At 40.0% G+C, this 17,644-nt stretch overlaps 1 protein-coding gene across 1 annotated transcript; it reads right to left on the reverse strand.

The window, feature by feature from the left end:
* Window positions 1-897: 897 nt before the first annotated feature.
* On the reverse strand, window positions 898-17,215 carry PPP1CC (protein phosphatase 1 catalytic subunit gamma). The gene is made up of 7 exons (XM_082491548.1): window positions 17,089-17,215; window positions 7,534-7,665; window positions 6,063-6,293; window positions 4,378-4,482; window positions 3,150-3,373; window positions 2,532-2,666; window positions 898-2,088 (listed from the first exon to the last, which is right to left on the reverse strand). Exons 1-7 carry the CDS (start codon window positions 17,141-17,143, stop codon window positions 1,999-2,001), a joined length of 972 nt encoding a protein of 323 aa, XP_082347674.1. The 5' UTR covers window positions 17,144-17,215; the 3' UTR covers window positions 898-1,998.
* Window positions 17,216-17,644: the final 429 nt, after the last annotated feature.

Genomic DNA, 17,644 nt, shown 5'->3' on the forward strand with positions numbered 1-17,644 from the left:
CCAAGAAAGAGCTGGTGGTTTATCTGAGCTGGGCGTTCAGTGACAAACTCCTCCTTCATAACCAGACTCCACCAAGCACCACAAGTTCACCACTGCAGCAGTTTTAGAAGAGGCTGAACAAGCCATCCCATTTGACTTCCAAAAATCTTGCAGTATTTTCCACAAGGCACACGAGAGGAGGCGGCAGAGGAAGGGATATGGACCAACAGGGCGCTCCTGTCAAGGGTGAGAGCGGACAGCCCAAAGCTGGTGTCACACCTTGTCCATCACCTTCAATTCAACCTGCTTTAGCTGGCAGAACACCAAGCCTTGCTAACACAACAGGCAGCAGTGGTAAAGTCTACTCCACTTCCCTTCTTCGCCAAGAATTTACAGTTCTTTAATTAAAAACCAAAGGAAATTGGTTTTGTCCTCAGCTACAACCCTCTTAAGTCCACGGTCCCAACACACCAGACTTTTACTCAAGGCAAACCCCACTTAAAACATGGAACGATGAACACGAGCAGAGATGAGCACGTCCTCCCACGCACGTGTACCTCTGGGAACCGCCGCTGCTACCCTGACCACAGGCTGTGAAAAACAGAAGTTCAGATACCAGCGTCTTCTGTCGCTGAACTACAGCGTTCTGACTTGTCTGAGAGTTCTGCAGATCCGCAGCAACGCACAAAGAGCTCCGGGAGCTTCATGCCTGCGCCCCCCCTCTGATGCAATATGTGCACTAGAGCTCTGGAGCCAGATCCGAATCCAACGCTCCTGTTTGGGAGCGCACCTCTAGTGCTTGCAGCTGAGACAAATCCAAACCAAGAATTTGTGCACTTCCAGAACAATTTATTTACCCGCGTCAGTTCCTCTGGTAGCAGCAGTGTATATGTTGTGATAAACTGACACTGAGAGGATTTAACAATTTCTTCATTTAATAAGTGATTTTCACTACATGGTATTTGTACACTGTTATCTGTTCAAAAAAGATTAACAGTTTTTAAAAAACAAGATTCTGTGAGAGATTTATATAAACCGGTGATCAATGCCTCTGGTTGGCTTATCAAGCTATTTTCTACGTTTCTTTGTAGAACAAAGTCCTTAGGCTAAACCACACAGACCCGTTTGGGCAGATCTAGAACCATCTCCGTACCTCCCAGCTTTCTGACACTGGCTGCTGCAGGACGGATGCCCCTGGAAAACAGTCCACTTGATTGAATATACGGAAACTGTACAAAAATGCGTTTACTTTTACCAGGAACAGAATAAACAGCACAGCAATTCTACTTGCTATGTCAAGTCAGGACTTCCTTTTGTCTCCCGGAGGAGGTGGGAGCGGAGAGCCCTGCCAACTCAGTGCGGTGGGTCGTGTACAAACAGTTTTCTAAGCGAACTTTGGCTTCAGGAAAGAGACACAAACACTTAAAATAATGGCTTTAATTGTCATTTGCAGTATACGGAGAGGGATGTGTGTCAATTAAATATACATCATACCAGTGACGCTGGCAAGGTGGAAGGTTATTCCTAATGTAGACAGCAATAAAACTAATGTGTACATGACAAGACATGAAAAGAAAAGCAATCCCTTTAAAACAAAATTTAACGTAAAAAAAAGTTCACAGTGGTTTGTATAAACAGTATGTAATTTCTGACAGTAACAAATTTCTACTCTCATAGCACACTAGTGCCCTCTTTAGATCCTAAAGAAGAAAACAAGCATTTACACTACTCATTGTACAGATTCAGAAAGTCAGTTGTACAATTACCCATAATGACAGGAGAAGATGCTGTGGAGTGTACAGCTGTAACACCAACGAAAGGGAACTTTAAAACTCTTTTCCTGGGAGGGAGAAAAGTCTTTCATTCGCTGTTACAACCAGCAAATGCCATTCATCAAATCAAAAGGAAAACCACAAACACATTATTCTATTTTGAGCAAGCTGAACAGTACACATTACAGTTTTAAAAATGGAGGTTATATACTATAATACAAGTCCCAACAAGGCAGCGCCAAAGTGACTATTTCTTTGCTTGTTTTGTGATCATACCCCTGGGAGGTGTTACAGGTCTGCTGGAATTGGGCTTCTTTTTCTCTGCGGGTTTCAAAATCTGAAAAGATAGTTCACTCATTTAGCAAAAAGTTTTAGCTTTCTTAAAATAAAAAAATTAATTCAGTGGTGAAGACATTATAACGGTCATCTGGACAAGTAATAAATGTGCCCATAAATAAATAACCGTTTCCTACTCAGAGCTATGACAGGGCTTAGAGCAGCTGATCTGAGCGCCCACGGCAATTGAAGCAGGCTAACAGCTGACAGCGTGGCTTGCATGATTTAATTCCAGGGTTAAACAGTTCATCTGCTCACACCAGCAAGGGCTTATCACATTTTTGAAGACATGAGTGCAAACACAGCCCTGTCTACATGTGATATCGGTAAAGATCTATTTGAAACAAGCATTATGGTTTTGTAAGAGTAACGTACCAATTCAAAATAGAGCAAATTTAAAGTCTAACTACGCCAACTAGGAGGTAAAATCTTCAGATACCATACCTGAAAGGAGCACATTAAAGTTTCATCCACACTCATCATGGCACCCGCATTATCAAATTCTCCACAGTAATTTGGGGCGGAAAAAAGAGTTACCAATTGCCTTTTTGCAAAAAACTCATATCCATCTTCAACAACCTTTAGAGAGAAAAGCAGAAATATTAGACTGGACAACTTCTTCCCATCAAGATGCAAAGCAACTTTAACAGAGCCAGCAACTGAAAAACTGGCTCCATCTAAGGAGCGTGAGTCCCAAACTTTTACATTGCAACAGGAAGACCATCGCAGGATCCAGTTCAGCAGAGTCCATTAGCAATGAGAAAAACAGGATTCTGCTAGGTTCAAGACAATCTTGTTCAGGAATTGGAGCCTCAGTTTATATGTATTGAGAAAAAAATGTTCATTACACAGGTTGTTACATGCTGGGACAAGCTGTTCAGCGATAGTGGAATCCCCATCCTTGCAGATATTTAAAACTTGGCTGGACAAATTCCTCAGCAACTCAGGCTTACGGGTTTGTCCTGTGTTGAGTACCTGCATGTAAGGGTTGGACCAGATGACCACCTCAGGTCCCTCTGAACCTCAATTACTCTATGGTTTAAATGTACAAAATTAATATACCTGATGAGCTCTACATATGAGATCCAAATCATGTTTATGGAGAAACTTAGCAACCACTTCAGCACCAAACGTGAAGGACACTCCTCTGTCATTTTCACCCCATCCTAAGACATCCTTGTCAGGGTCAGACCACAAGAGATCACAAAGTAGACCTTGATCTGGTACATCGGTGGGGCGCATAATTCGTCTTATCTGTTCCATTGACTGAAGGTCTGGTGACAAACCTGTTCAGAGTTAAGACACAGGCAGTTCACATTTTAGTCCAACTTGCTCTGCAAAACTGAGGTATTACTTCAAGACAAATACTTTGCATTCAAACTGATTCACCATTGCAATTTTAAGTAGTTCAATGGCAATGATAACTGACATTTTTTAAATCCAGCGTTTGTTTTAAAGCTTTTGTAACAGAAGACAAGTCACTTTCTCTAAGATTTACTGGAAGCAAGATAAGCAAAGCCATTTCCACATTTTACAGGATTACAATAATCTCACTGTAATATTTTGCAAGTGTCTGTTAAAAGAGTTGTTAAGTAAAAGTGGCATCAATACCAGAAATCACAGGTTATGTTTATTTTAACAATCAGGCCTAGTAAGATGAAACGCACCATCAAATATACCTCATACCATTTTTCACTGACGTGTTTCCCTGGGCAACTGGAATTACTTGCAAGTGAAAAAACATTTAAGGTGCAATATGTATTTTATTACTTTGAAAAGTTGCATGAAGCAGGTATCACGTAGATATCACTTAGAATAACAGAGCCAATTTCTAAAACGAAACTCCAAACCCATCAGGTTGAACGGGGATTTGAGCAACCTGATCTAGTGAAAGATTTCCCTGCCCTCTACTAAATGATCTTTAAAGGTGGATTTCAACCTAAACCATTCTATGATGCTATGAAAATGTACGTTTTCAGAATGTACATAAAAATCCTAGTCATGTAAGTCTAAAAAACTTACAAGAATTCTTTACTCAAAAGGAGATGCTATTCAATATGCCTTTTGGTATAAAAGGAAAAGCAAATCATTGAGTCTGAAGTTACAAAGCTACCAGCTCAATGATTCACAAAACTGACACTAATCAAGCTCAACCCTACCTAATACATGAGCCAAGGCAGAGAAAAATCCCTCAAGTTTTGAAGCTTCAGCAACGTAAACATGAACATTTCCATGACAGATACTGGAGTATGACGTTTTCTCAAATATCAACTAAGGAACTATTACTTACCCCCATGACAGCAGAATATTTTCTCATCCACAATAGCTGCAATTGGTAAACAGTTAAAACAGTCTGTGAAGGTTTTCCACAGCTTAATGTTGTATCTCCTCTTACCTAGAAGACATTTTGGAGAAAAAACAGTCAATATGCTTTTCCAACCCAACTACAACCAGCCTAAGATGGCTGCCTTAAGTTTCTTAAAACTTGCAACACGTCAACGTTAAAACCTATAGACAATGTATCTTCTCTGCTATCTGCGGACATAGTTTATTGCTTCTAAGAAAGTTGCAAAGGTCTCTTGCAGTGTGGCAGGGCACTCTGAAGCGGCTCTCAGAATAGCGGAAGTTCAACAGAATGACATTCCACTGTTGGCAGCCAAACTCTTCAGTCTCAACTTTGCTTTGGAAAATTATCCCTTGGAGAATTTGATCAATTTCAGAAAGTCCTGCCATTTGCTGTTTTCTTCAGGAGAAGAGAGTAATTTTTAGAAAGCAGATTTTCTTCAAACTTCAGCTAGTGCTTTACCACATAAAGTCTCTCTAGGAAAAGAAATAGGCCTGAAAAATGAAACTGCTACAGTTTTACTTTTGAAGGGACTCTCCCAACAGATATGAACCCTGAACATATTTGCGATATATGACTAAGCCTGTGATTAATCTCTGAGGAGTCAACTCTGAAATACCACACATCTTGGTTTCCCCACTGAAGGAGAACAAGACATGGAGAGTACATCTTGTAAGCTACGAGCCAAGCATGTTCCATAACACAAGTTGTGAGAATGCTTCAGTGCACAATTAATTGAACAGTTTAATCTCCTCTACATTATCTGGATTTATTAAGTCACATCCTTTGAAACATGGACATACACTTCTACTTCACAGCTAAATTACTTGTTATGTCAGGGTAAGGTCTACATATGGTCTCCGTCACAACAGACCTTCTTAATGCATTCTGCAGTGACAGAGGTGGTACATTAACTGCATAGCAACATTGCGTTTGTTCAAAAGGAGTGGTCACGATGCCAAATAAATACAAGCACATTTCTTCATTAAAAGGCTGACACACTGGTTCAAGAACAACTTCTGCAGCTGAAGCCACCTACTGAAAGAGCGAGTATCTGGTGCTCAATCCAAGCAGGCATCACACTGAAAACTTCACACACGTTTTGCCCCATTTATGAAAAGAAATATTGGCTTTAGACAAAGCAACAGCACACAACACTCTGAACTGCATCCAGAGAAGGGCAAAGATGACTTTTTTTTTTAAACATTACAAAGTTACAGGTCTTAATATGAAGTAGATTGCAAGCACTGTAAAATAACCATAGTAAAGACCAGCCCGTTCTCCAAGTTAAGTTATAAGTACACATCATCATCATCCCTCAAATGAAAGAAAGAGAGGTGAATTTTTGTAAAGCACAAAGTAAAATTCTCTCCTCTCTCATTAGATGACCTTATCTTAAGAACTTCAACAATATCTACCGGTGAGAACTGTTAGTTAATGTTGCGGCCAATAAATAAAATTACCCACTTGCATGCTGCTTTGTACTGTGAAGACTGGTCTCCAATAAGATCAGGGAAAGTTCCTAAAATAGGCTAAGGGTCCCCTTGAAGTGCGCAAAGGCAACTGCAATGCTAGCACCTCCTACCCTGCTTCCCCAAGCCAAAGATGCACACACCGTCTGTATTACTTACATTCATCATAAAACCCATAAATTCTATTGATGCTGGCACATTCATGGTTCCCTCTGAGGAGGAAAAAATTCTCTGGATATTTAATTTTGTAGGCCAATAGAAGACAAATTGTTTCTAAAGACTGCTTTCCTCTGTCAACATAATCACCAAGGAACAGGTAGTTGCTTTCTGGTGGAAAACCTCCGTATTCAAAGAGTCGAAGCAAGTCATAGTACTGTCCATGGATGTCACCTGTACAGAGTAGTCAGAAACGACATGTAAGTGACCCTTTGCTACATTCTTTGATTGATTCTAGAGAAAGAACAAATGAATGACACTTCAGACAGAAAAAAGTTTGCAGTTAGATACTGCCTACAACATACTTAAAAATTACAGTTTATCTTAACGTAAATAAAATGATCACATTCTGAAGTTTGACATCTCTGTAATGCAATGGTTAACCACACTAAGATGAAGTATGTAGCTACTTAAAAGTATTCGCACTTGTGTAAAACAAAATCAAGACTCCAAGAAACCAACTGCATGTTCAAATGAAAATCTGACATCCAGTTAAATCCTTTACTTGACTAGTGGCTGTGAGATCAGGAACCTTTACCTCATTCTTGGTATTTCCACACAGCATTAGTAATACTGATGGAAAACTGACCACTTGGGGAACTTGCTTTGCTTTGTACCATCTCTGTTGTTTTCTGGAAACCCTTAGTAATTCAAATTCTAGCAGTGAAGTTGCATTCAAAATGAAACTGGCATTTCTGCCTTTGGTTTAAATCATGGCTTTGTTTCTGACAAGCAGAACACTAAATCATGGTTTTAGACTACCAATGTTATAAATACTGAACAAGCTACTTCAATCTGAAGTAAATCCTCAATGTTAGAGTAGGATAAAATGCTGTTTACCAGAAGCTTTTTAAAGTGCATTTATTGAGGCTTTTATTTTGACATTCTTCATTCTTTTAGTATGACTAGACATGTATTTGTGTGCAAAATGAGCACGACTGTGTACAAGTATGGTGAAACCAAACTAGAAGGTAATTCCAAGAAACAGTACAGAAATTTAAGTTTCCAGCAGGATTTTAAAATATTGTCAAACCACTGTTCAACTCTGAATAGCAGCTACAATAAACTACTGTAGCTCTCCTTTGTTTCCCCTTGTTCAGTCATGACTGGGCCAAACATTATTGCATTGATACAAAAACTCCTTTCCCAAGCGGCCTCGTGAAACTGGACCAGTAACTTTTTGGGTTTGTATTATTTTGGTCCCCGCTGCAATTCCCTCTTCTCAACTGTTACCTCCTTCTCAACTCCTCCACCCTAAGCATCCAGCAGGGTTTTATTTTCCCTTTTGCTACAATCATTTATTAGTCCCACTGTTGATAGGTGGAAGTAGCATCTGGCATTTGTTCTCTGCTTAAGGTCTGCATTTACCTGACACCCGCTCCCCCAAGCATCAAATCATAATCACAGTACTCACCACATATTTTCAGTGGAGCTTCAAGTTCTAGTAGAATAGGCTGACTCAGAAAGATTTCTCTGGATTTCAAGCACAGTCCTCTAATTTCATTCTCTTGAAGTTGGACATTTTTGCCTGGTTTTGATCCTCGCACTGTCAGGAGGAGTCAGAAGTCAGTTATCAAAATCAACAATATCCCTAGTGTTATTTTAAGGAGCCTGACTAAATGCCACTGTAATACAGAATGAGAAGATAACGGGGTAGTATCAGTCTGCTGAGGCGAACTGCACCGCTGTGTTATCAGAGCAAGGGTAGCGTGTTCTGTTTCAGTTATATGTTACTTTCATTAAACAGAATTCCTGGCTCAACACTTCCTCCATTAAATGTCACATTTTAAATAGCATCAGTTTAGTTCTATTTAGTTATAAAACCTATCTTGGACAATGTGACTCTCTATATATAATTTTTTTTTTTTTTTTTTAAATGAAGCAGTTTTACACTTGTTCTCTGGAAAGCTGTCTGAACTTGAGAAAAGGAAGTCTCCCATTTAATCATCAACATCACAGCTCGTATGCGCAAGCCTCCCTAAACTATCATATAACCTTGCCCAAGACAGTATCTAAACAAACAAGACCACAGTACCCATAAATACCATACTGCCCCGTTCTACACTGCAATTAGCAAACATCGAAGAAAAATAAGCACATGATTGGAAGGTCAGAAACATTTTTGGATCACAATGACAGAACACCTCTCCTTATCACTGCATTTGAGCACAGCAAAAGACAAGCTAGTAAGAGATCTATCTGCCAGCCTCAGACCACCCTCCCCCATTACTGCTTCAACCTCCCCCACTGCAACAGTTCACAATAGTTGGTTTCCCTCAATATCCGTCAAAGCTTTCCTAGTCTGGACAAGCACACCAGCTTGGCCTAAACAAGTTTCTACCATCACCAGCACAGCTTTCCCTCCATTTATCTATCACCCCCCTCCCTTCCCACAATTTCTGTTGCCTAGAAATACAAATGGCAACAATTCTGTAACTATGGTTAGATTGCATGCAACAGCATCTATCAAGGTTAGGGTAAGACTAAGTAAAAAAAATTGTGATTATGCCATTACTGGTGAAGCTGCTTATATTTTTATTTGGTGTCAAAACCAGTGACAACATGGAGCACTGATACAGTTGAAGCAAAAACCCTTTAGCAAATTCCAGTAAGATTATGGAATAAGAGCAGTCATCTCCTACAACATAACCCATTGGTTTAGCCGCATCAAAGCTGAACGTGCCTGGAAACACTCTGACAACACCTCTAGAAACAAAATCACTATACTAGTAATATGTTGTCTAGTTCGGCGACTTACTGCGTACAACTCATATGCCATTGAGACTGAAGAATCTGTGCTCTTATCCAAAAAAGCTTGGTCTTTAGATGCAAAAAAAGCAAGCAATGACCCCCACACCCTTTCAAAGACAAGAATCTATGCAATATTATCTTCCTGAATTCCTAAATAACCTTTTACATACCATTTCAGTCTAATTCCCTTGATACTGTTTAACCTCAGAGTGAGATATCTGGAAGGTACAGCTGACTCAAATCTCTGTACTGTCACTGTGGGCCTTGCACTATATGAAATCAAGACAAGAAAACCGCACAAGGAAAGGTTGGGGAGGAGAGGGGCATGTTTTAGAAGGAGTAAGAACAAAAACAGTTGTGTTCCAAAGGGATTACAGTTTCTCAGTAGCACAGAAGTTTCCTACTTTTGCGCAAGCCTCTGATCAAGAGTAGAAAACATTCTTCAGTCAGCATGCATCTTATCTAGATCAAGAATAAAGTAATGATTGTGTAATATCCATCCATAAAATGAAGTGGCATTGGACGCAATCTCTGCCAGCACTTACAGTGCTACTACCAAAACCATTCTACCCTTCATACTGACTCCCAGAGACCCTGATCATGGTGGCACAGGCTGCCCTACAGAATCATTGACAATACCCTAAACCACAAAACCTTTCCTCAAATAAGGTTCAAAATTAAACTTTAGTTCAAATTACAATGTATACTGACAGTGTCATTAAGTTGATTGTAGGTCAAAAGTCATGGCTTTAATAACTTTATCTTTCAAGCAATACATGCTCCCTTATTATTCACTGCCTATATATTATCACTCAACACTGACATTACATGGAAACACTGGAATTACCACTAAATTTCATGTCTTCCATTAACATATTCAAAGTAATGAAGCATATAAATGAAAGTTAAATCTTTGTCACAGCAGTTTATCACGCATGAAGCTTTTCATCCACACAGTAATTTTTTTCATCTATACAGTAATTTTCCAAACACTCCTGAGCAATGAGCAAGTTACTCAAAATGCCAAATATCCAGAAGCAATAAAGAACAGAAATTTATAGAATAAAGTGATCAGATGGCTGAATTACAAATGTTAAATTTTCTCCTACAATTTACTTTCGGTTTTGAGATGATACAATATACTTGCATTTAGTTTTATGAGACGCCAAAAATCTAGCTTTCCATGATTGGGTCTTGTTAGAAATAGCTGAAACCAAACCCTGTATCTCACATCCATAAATTAAGAAATATAAAAATTATACAGACTATGTAATGCACTGAGTCACTAAAGCTCATGAATAAAGTATATGCATTCATTTTTGCTGAGGATTAAATGAAAATCTGAAAACTGACTGTTTCAGATACAAATTTCCTATGTTTCTCCAATACATTTTCATTGAACCAGTATAATCTTCATGCAGTGTTAGTCATCTGCTCGCAGAAAACCTTGACAAGATAAAAGGATGCCTTGCTGCAGTTCACAAACTCACTAGCACAGATACCAGAAGGATGAAAGAACAGGACAATTTGATTCAGTTCTGTAGCACACTGCCTGCCAATGACATTTTGACCACTTTCATCCAACACTGAATTGGTACAGAAGAAATGAGAGTGTTCAGTTTCTTCTAACGTTGACCTACATATCCTGAAAAGCTGGAAAAAATATTTTTGGCTTCAGAAGAATCAAATATGCAGAAATGCATACTAGTTTGAGAAATCTGTATTTTTAGTGCAAGGAGCTTCTCATCCACAATGAAAGAGCTGGCAAGGAAATGCAGGATATTCAGTCTGAATGATTTCTTAAAAGGTTTCTCTGAGTCTTCAAGTTACTTAGTCCACTAAAGAAAGGCAAAAATAATATACTATGAAAAATATGTTGCGTTTACAGTTTCTTTTCTCTGCTTTGGACCAAAACAAGACAGCTTGTAGAGATCAGACAGTACAATACTAATAGGCAGCTTGGTCATAAAGTCAAAAGAGCAGCTCAATAGTACTGTACATGCACATTTGTTCTTTCAATGCAAAAAAAATAACCTCTCTCAGAAATGACAGTCTGGAACTGACAGCGGAACAAGCTAAAGATTAATCAGTTGAGGAAAAAAGTCAGCCCATTTCAAATAATATTTTATTTATGTCTTGTCTCAACATACTGCTGTGCTATTTCCAGACAGTAATATATTCCCATCCTCTTTTAGGCAGAGATGCTCCTGTTCTTAAAAATCATTTTCGAGAGCTTCAATTTCAATGTCCAGTCTGGGCAGTCTTCTAAGAAGTAAAATAATCTCCACTATACAAGTATGAGAAGTTTTGGGAAAAAAAGCTCTCCACTGGATGGAAAAGACCACAAAAAAGATCCCTCCCTGGAGCCTGGATGATCTCTGCAGATGTACTGACTCGAACATAGATTCCAACTATGAAAATTAACGTTGCTTTCCAATAGAAGGTAAACTGCTGGAAGGCAACAACAGATATCAACTCTAAAATGAAGGCGCATTATAAGCAGAAGTGCGTGCAGTACGACAGCCGCCCAGCAGAGGGGGAAAAGGAAGTAAAAGGAAGAAGAGCAAGAATATAAGGGCACCCCTGTCATTTTGGTGCAACCAAACAGAGCTAGTACAAAGCTTCGCTCCAGCTGCCAGGAGCTAAAACACCGCTTGACGTCCAGGATAACTTCTATACGTTTCTTTGTGAAGGATAAGTGAGTCAAGAACTGCGGGATCTAGAACGTAAAACAGTCAGATGACCACATGCACATAGAGTACAAGAGACTTCTACACCACATCCCATCACTAGCATTTTCCAATGTTCAGTTTGGTGCCGTATATTCCTTTAACGAAGGCAAACGCTAATGTAAAACTGAGTATATTATTACCTCATTCAAGGTTAATATGAAAGGGACAGTTACTTAGGAAAGTATTCAAAAATAGCAGAATATTAAAAAATATTAGAAATTTCAGTGATCCAAACATCTAATTTTCCTTCAATATTACATGAAAAGAAGCCATTGAAATCCTGTCAACTAAATTGCTAGAATCAAGTTATTGTACAGAAAATGTTTTAAAGAAAATATTCTATCAGCAGGTCAGTTCATTTCTTGGCTTATTAAACAATTCTCCCAGTTTTACCATACTTTATGTTCAGATGTCTGCAATTCTACAGACACTTCCAAAAATACTGCAGGTTGTTTTTAATCTTGTTTTTAGCAGTTCCTGATGACAGTTTCACATTCAGTTTTGCACCACAGGCACAAAGGGAATAAATAACTTGAAAGTGGTTGATGTAAAAAAGGTTTTAGTTTACTGCAGGCATTACCAACTTTGATCAGATCATTTCAAATTCAAAATTGAAACTGAAAAGCAACTCCTCAGTGCCCAAGCCTCTAGAAAGAAAAAGTTCTAGTCTACTTTCAGTATGACAAAAGTTCACAGCAGCATTATCAAATAGAAGATTCTGCATGACTGCAAAATTTTCATCCTGTAATGTACTTCCACGCTGGAGAGAGCTTCATAGCAACAGGTACTCACGCTGATCACAAACACTTAGAGATGACAAATTCCTCCACTTCATTGACTGGGCAACAAACACAGAATTTAACTGACTTATTTGAATCCACAGCAGCGATAGGAATCTAATCCTGATCTTCCAAATGCAGAGCTCCTATTTCCCATTATTAGAAACTGCTGCAACACAGCAGGAAACAATTGTCATTAAGCTATACAAACTATGGAAAATTATACGGTTTGAGGTTAACAAGTGCTGCTTGGCTATTAGAAACTTTATCACAGTATCATCAACAAGTGAAATCTCACCACATTTCAGATTAACATTTGTGAGAATCAGACACTTATCTCAGTATATGAAGCTAAAAGAAAAGCGAGCCTTCAGACCCAATCAACCTTGTACTTAGCAGAAAGGTGAAAAAAAAAAAAAAAAAATCACAGAACTGCATTTGTAAGAAATTGTCTTCTCAGTTGTCAGCAGAAGTTTATCTATATTCTTTGACTCAACTATTTTTAATAACTGGATGATCCTCTTTCCCCATTTAAAGCAAATTAGAGAGAATATCTCTTTGACAGCTACACAACAGGCTTCACCGGGAATAGAAATCTGTGGGTGCATAAACAGCAAAGCTTGAGGATTTGGAGTCTTTTGCTGATTTTAGCACACTAACCAGGATTTCAGCTTTCAGAATGGCTACCACCATTCTAGCCTCACATGGCTTTATCCAAAGTACCCTCCATTCATTACTTAGTTTTCTGTTAACAGTATATGCAGAGGTTGCAGGACAGAAAAAAAATTCAGAACTATATTTCAACTTGGGTTCCACTTATGTATGTTGAAATTGTGTTATTTTACCCTGTTATTTATTTATCGTTACCACGGCAAAACTAGTACATTTCAATCTTGTTTTCTAGATATGTTACTATGAGCTCCATTTTCAAACCAGACACTGCTTATCTGTGAAGAGCTGCCAAAGCACTAGATGAAGGAAACTGATAAGGGGCTCAAGTTATAGGAACAACATCTGACATGACAAGGAAAAGAAGCCATGCTCACACTCAGGGAATCTCCGGATTTGTCCCCCATTCTTTGCCCAGAGCTGAGCAGGAATTCTGCCATTTTCTGGAACCCTTTCCATAACCATAGAGATGCCACTGATTTTTATATCTTACAGGGAGCTTTTCTAGCACCTTCTTGTCTAGTGGCAGCTTTCACTTAGCAGACACACACAGCCACAAGCGCAGAACCGTGAAGTTACTGCCTACAACACTCCTCCTAGGAGGAGAGTAATTTGCTCTCATGTTTGCCCCTTCTTATGCCTCAGCAAAGCAAGTTAGTTCAATAAATATTTGAGCCTTCATGTGCTATCAAGGACATTCAGGAAACACTTCAATACTCAGTGCCGGATGCTGTCATTTACTATACTTTAGAAGACTTATTCTTGTGAAAATTGTTGTTAGGACAGTTACTAAAGGTGACAAAATTAGACAACCTGTACCCATAAAATTGTTCTTAGCAGAACACAACCATAACTAGTAAAGAAAGTAGCAAATATAAATTCAATTACAGCAAAACCCCATCAGTGTTCAATGTTTTCACTGAACAGCTTTCCAAGGTTGCGAACAATGTTACTGAAAAACATTTTTTTGTGACATTTCAATGCCAAATTGCTCTGTACTATAAATATTCAGAGCAAGAAAGACTCTTAAAATATTTACCTTAGAATGAGCAGCTAAATATATACTTCTGGACCTTTTAAAGAACAAATTAATAATTTCAGCTAACTAGCCTAATGCGAGTGGGAGAAGATCAACTATTTGGGGGAAAAGTTGGAATAATGTCATTTGATCAGACAAGTAGTATAGAAAGCAAGTAAAAACCCCCTCACAAATATATTATTAATGCCCTATATTAAGAACAAAAGCAAGAGTCATTTATTATTCACCCTTTAACCACTTCACTTTACCTTGACCATTAGACTAGATTCACTACTGGTGTAGCTCTTGGTCTCTTCCAACAGTGCAATGCTAAGGCATATCATAAAACACAAATACCTGCTTAACTGCATTTTCTCACTGATTTGAAATATTTTATCATGTATCTCCTTAACACTTGGGTTTGTTACCTTTAAAAAGAAGGGATAATGCCCCCTGTTCATATCCTTTACATTTTGCCAGCAAAATCACCTGAAGTTAACTGTTACAAAAATATGTAAGTATACAGTTTAAAGACAGATGTAATGGAATAACAAATTTCTCTAAATATTAAAGCTTGCACAAGGATCTGGGCAACTCAGTTTGTGAGATGATTATTAAAACAGATTTTGCAGTGTTTTCACGCTTGAGTATGATTTTAATCTGTGTGCAACCTTGTCTGAAAAGGATACCACTTGAAACAGAGTTCTGGTACAGGCACACCAGACTTTGTATAACTACCACTATGCAGTTGTTCTACCAGAACCACACTGAAAAATATTTTTTTCTTGCACCAAATCTAAATAGGATGAGAATCCTTACACATGCTTCAGATATTTTTTTCCCTCCATTGAATACTACGCAGATCTCTACCTTGGAAGTTCAGTCCTGCCACCTATGTAGCCAGACCATAATAATTTCAGGGAAAGGATGAGTTAAGTAAACTTTAAACAACCAAAGAGAATGCATTCGCACAGTAATTCACACAATTTAGCACTCTATCAAAAATGCAGTGTTTGCTAAAATGATGTATCATTTTACCCTTTCTGGAAAAAAGTATAAAAATGACGAACTGCCACAAAAGTCAATCGTTACTCTATCTGGCAAAGACCTTTATAATAGACATTTAATAAGCAACAAAAAAAGCCCTAGCATAGGTTACTAACATTGGTAATTGTTTTAAATATTGAAAGACAATCATTGCCTCAAGGAATCCAAAATTGCAGCTGAAATGTCAATAAAGAAAAAAATTTAATTTCAGTTCTGGCAGCTGATGCAACCTCAGGTAACATCTTTAGTTGCACGAACCATCTCTTAAAAGATCTTATCAGTAAATCTTCCGAAGCCTCATTTACGAACTCTCATCTCCTCCAAACATGTAATACAGATATATGCTGGGTAAGAATGTAACATATTGACATAGTACATCTTCCTACTTTTTGAAACTTTAAACAAAAGAAATAGTTCAAAATCATTCAGATCTCTTTCTAGGATTACCTTATTCCATGTTTTTGATTTTAAGAGCTTACACTTTGAGAAAATTGCACTAGTTACACTAGGGGAAATCAAGTAACAATTTTAACTAATACGTGCAGTAAAATTGAGCATGCATTGATATGCCACCAAACATATGACATACAGGACCTGACATCTACAAATTGTACTACTAGAGTTTCAGGAAAATAGTGGTCTAAATTTATGAAGGGAAGCCTTTAAATAATTTAAACCAGGGCAGTTTAAATTGGTAACAGGCAAAACCCAAAACGGATCACAGGAAAAGCCCTATTTACTTTTACTTATTCTAGTTCAATAATCCCATAATACATCTATAGGATTTTTAACTCCAAATAATTTCTAAAGTAGCACCATTGTTCCTCTGCCTGACCTTTTGCTATCCATTACACAAGCAGAATCTTGTAAGGAGGAAAGGGTGCAAAACAGCTGAAAGATATTTCTTCACCGTTTGTCTCAGCAACATCTCAAATAACTTTGTGCCAAATGGAAAAAAGTTAAATCCCTGACCAAGCTCTTCAAGCATAAGTCCAGATGAGATGCCTCCCTGACATATGTGAAATGAAGCTGGGTCAGGCTAGCTTCCTTCTTTGAATAATTATGATTTTCCTTGATGCTTGGAAGGAAATTTGCCATTGGCTACTTCTCAGCCTTTTGCCCTAAGAAAGATCATCGACAACTCCAGTCCGGTGCCGACCCCTTCAACCGAAGAGGTGATGCCGAAGACACTCCCTGCAACTTCTAAGTCTTCCTTTGATTTAGAAACTCCCATGCAACTGTTTTCAACTCAAAGCACTGACAATACAACACAATAAGCCCTTCCACAGACTGTCTGAAACACCAAAACCCAACCCTCTATTCACACCTAAAAAGTCACCATATGTTACGAATTAAGAGCCAAAGTTCTATGGTAGCATTAATGGAAGCAGCTCATCAAAGCTAAAACCACGATAACCTAAAACCCATGCAAGTCTCCTCCCGACTTTCTGAAAAGCTGCCTCAACAGACTCGTTAAACACGCTAGGTCTTATTTCCAGAGCCCTACGACTACCCAGCCAAGCACAGACCCCATGTGCACGTGTGGAAGGCAAGAGAACACCCCAGGGTTTTTTAAACACTTTGCTACGAAAACAATACTAAATTAAGCATCTCCTTAGAGCTGCAGGGGAGGAGAAAGAGGGCAGCCGGCTGGTCCCAACACTGCACCGGGATGGCAGAGGGGATCAGAGGGCAGGAAGAGCTCGGAAACACAAGGGCTGAGGGACAAGTTGGGGCTGAAGGGCAGCGCCGCCCGGGGAGGCGGCGAAGGCGAGCCCCGGGAAGACAAAAGCGTCTTGGCGCCCCTCCATTTTGGTCCCCCCCGACCCCACTGGGCAGGCAGGACGCGGTGCAGCACCGACGGCGGTGGCTGAGGTGGGACCACGGATGCGCCGCACGGGCGGGCTCCCAGGCATCGGCCCGGCCGCCACCCACCCCACGGCCACCCGCCCCGTGCCTTCCCCGACCCTCACCCTCCAGCAGCCGTTGGATGATGCTGTCGATGTTCAGCTTGTCTATATCCGTCATCGCCTCTCAGCGGCCGGGCGGACCCCTCCCCGCGGCTCCCCTCCCTCTGCTCGCTGCTTGGCCGGCCCGACTTCTCTCCTCGTTCTGTCTTGTTTTTCCCCTTCCTCCTCTCCTCCCCACTCTCCTTCTTCCCTCTCTCTCTCTCCCCCCCCGCCCCCCCCCTTGACCGCCGGTCTCAGCAGACACCCAGCACTGAACAAAATGGCCGCCGTCTCCTCAGCGAGCTCGGCCGGCGCACGGATACTACGAGCGCGAGGCGGCTCACCGGAAACCCTTTATAGGCCGGGCGGGAAGAGCGGGGCGGAGAAAACGTGCCGTGAACGTACCGCATTCGCGCAATCCTTCCGCCCACGGGAGAGGAAGTAGTGCGGCGTTGTCGCCTGCCGGTGTCGGGGCTGCTGTAGGGGCCGGCCTCGGTCCGTCGAAACCCGGCCGTAAGCTAGACCAGTAGGGCTGTTTGGCGTCCGTCGGTGGCGGGAGGAGGTGGCTGGGGTAGGGCTT

This window comes from Vanellus vanellus (genome assembly GCF_965231255.1).
Source record: "Vanellus vanellus genome assembly, chromosome: 16".
NCBI lineage: Eukaryota > Metazoa > Chordata > Aves > Charadriiformes > Charadriidae > Vanellus > Vanellus vanellus.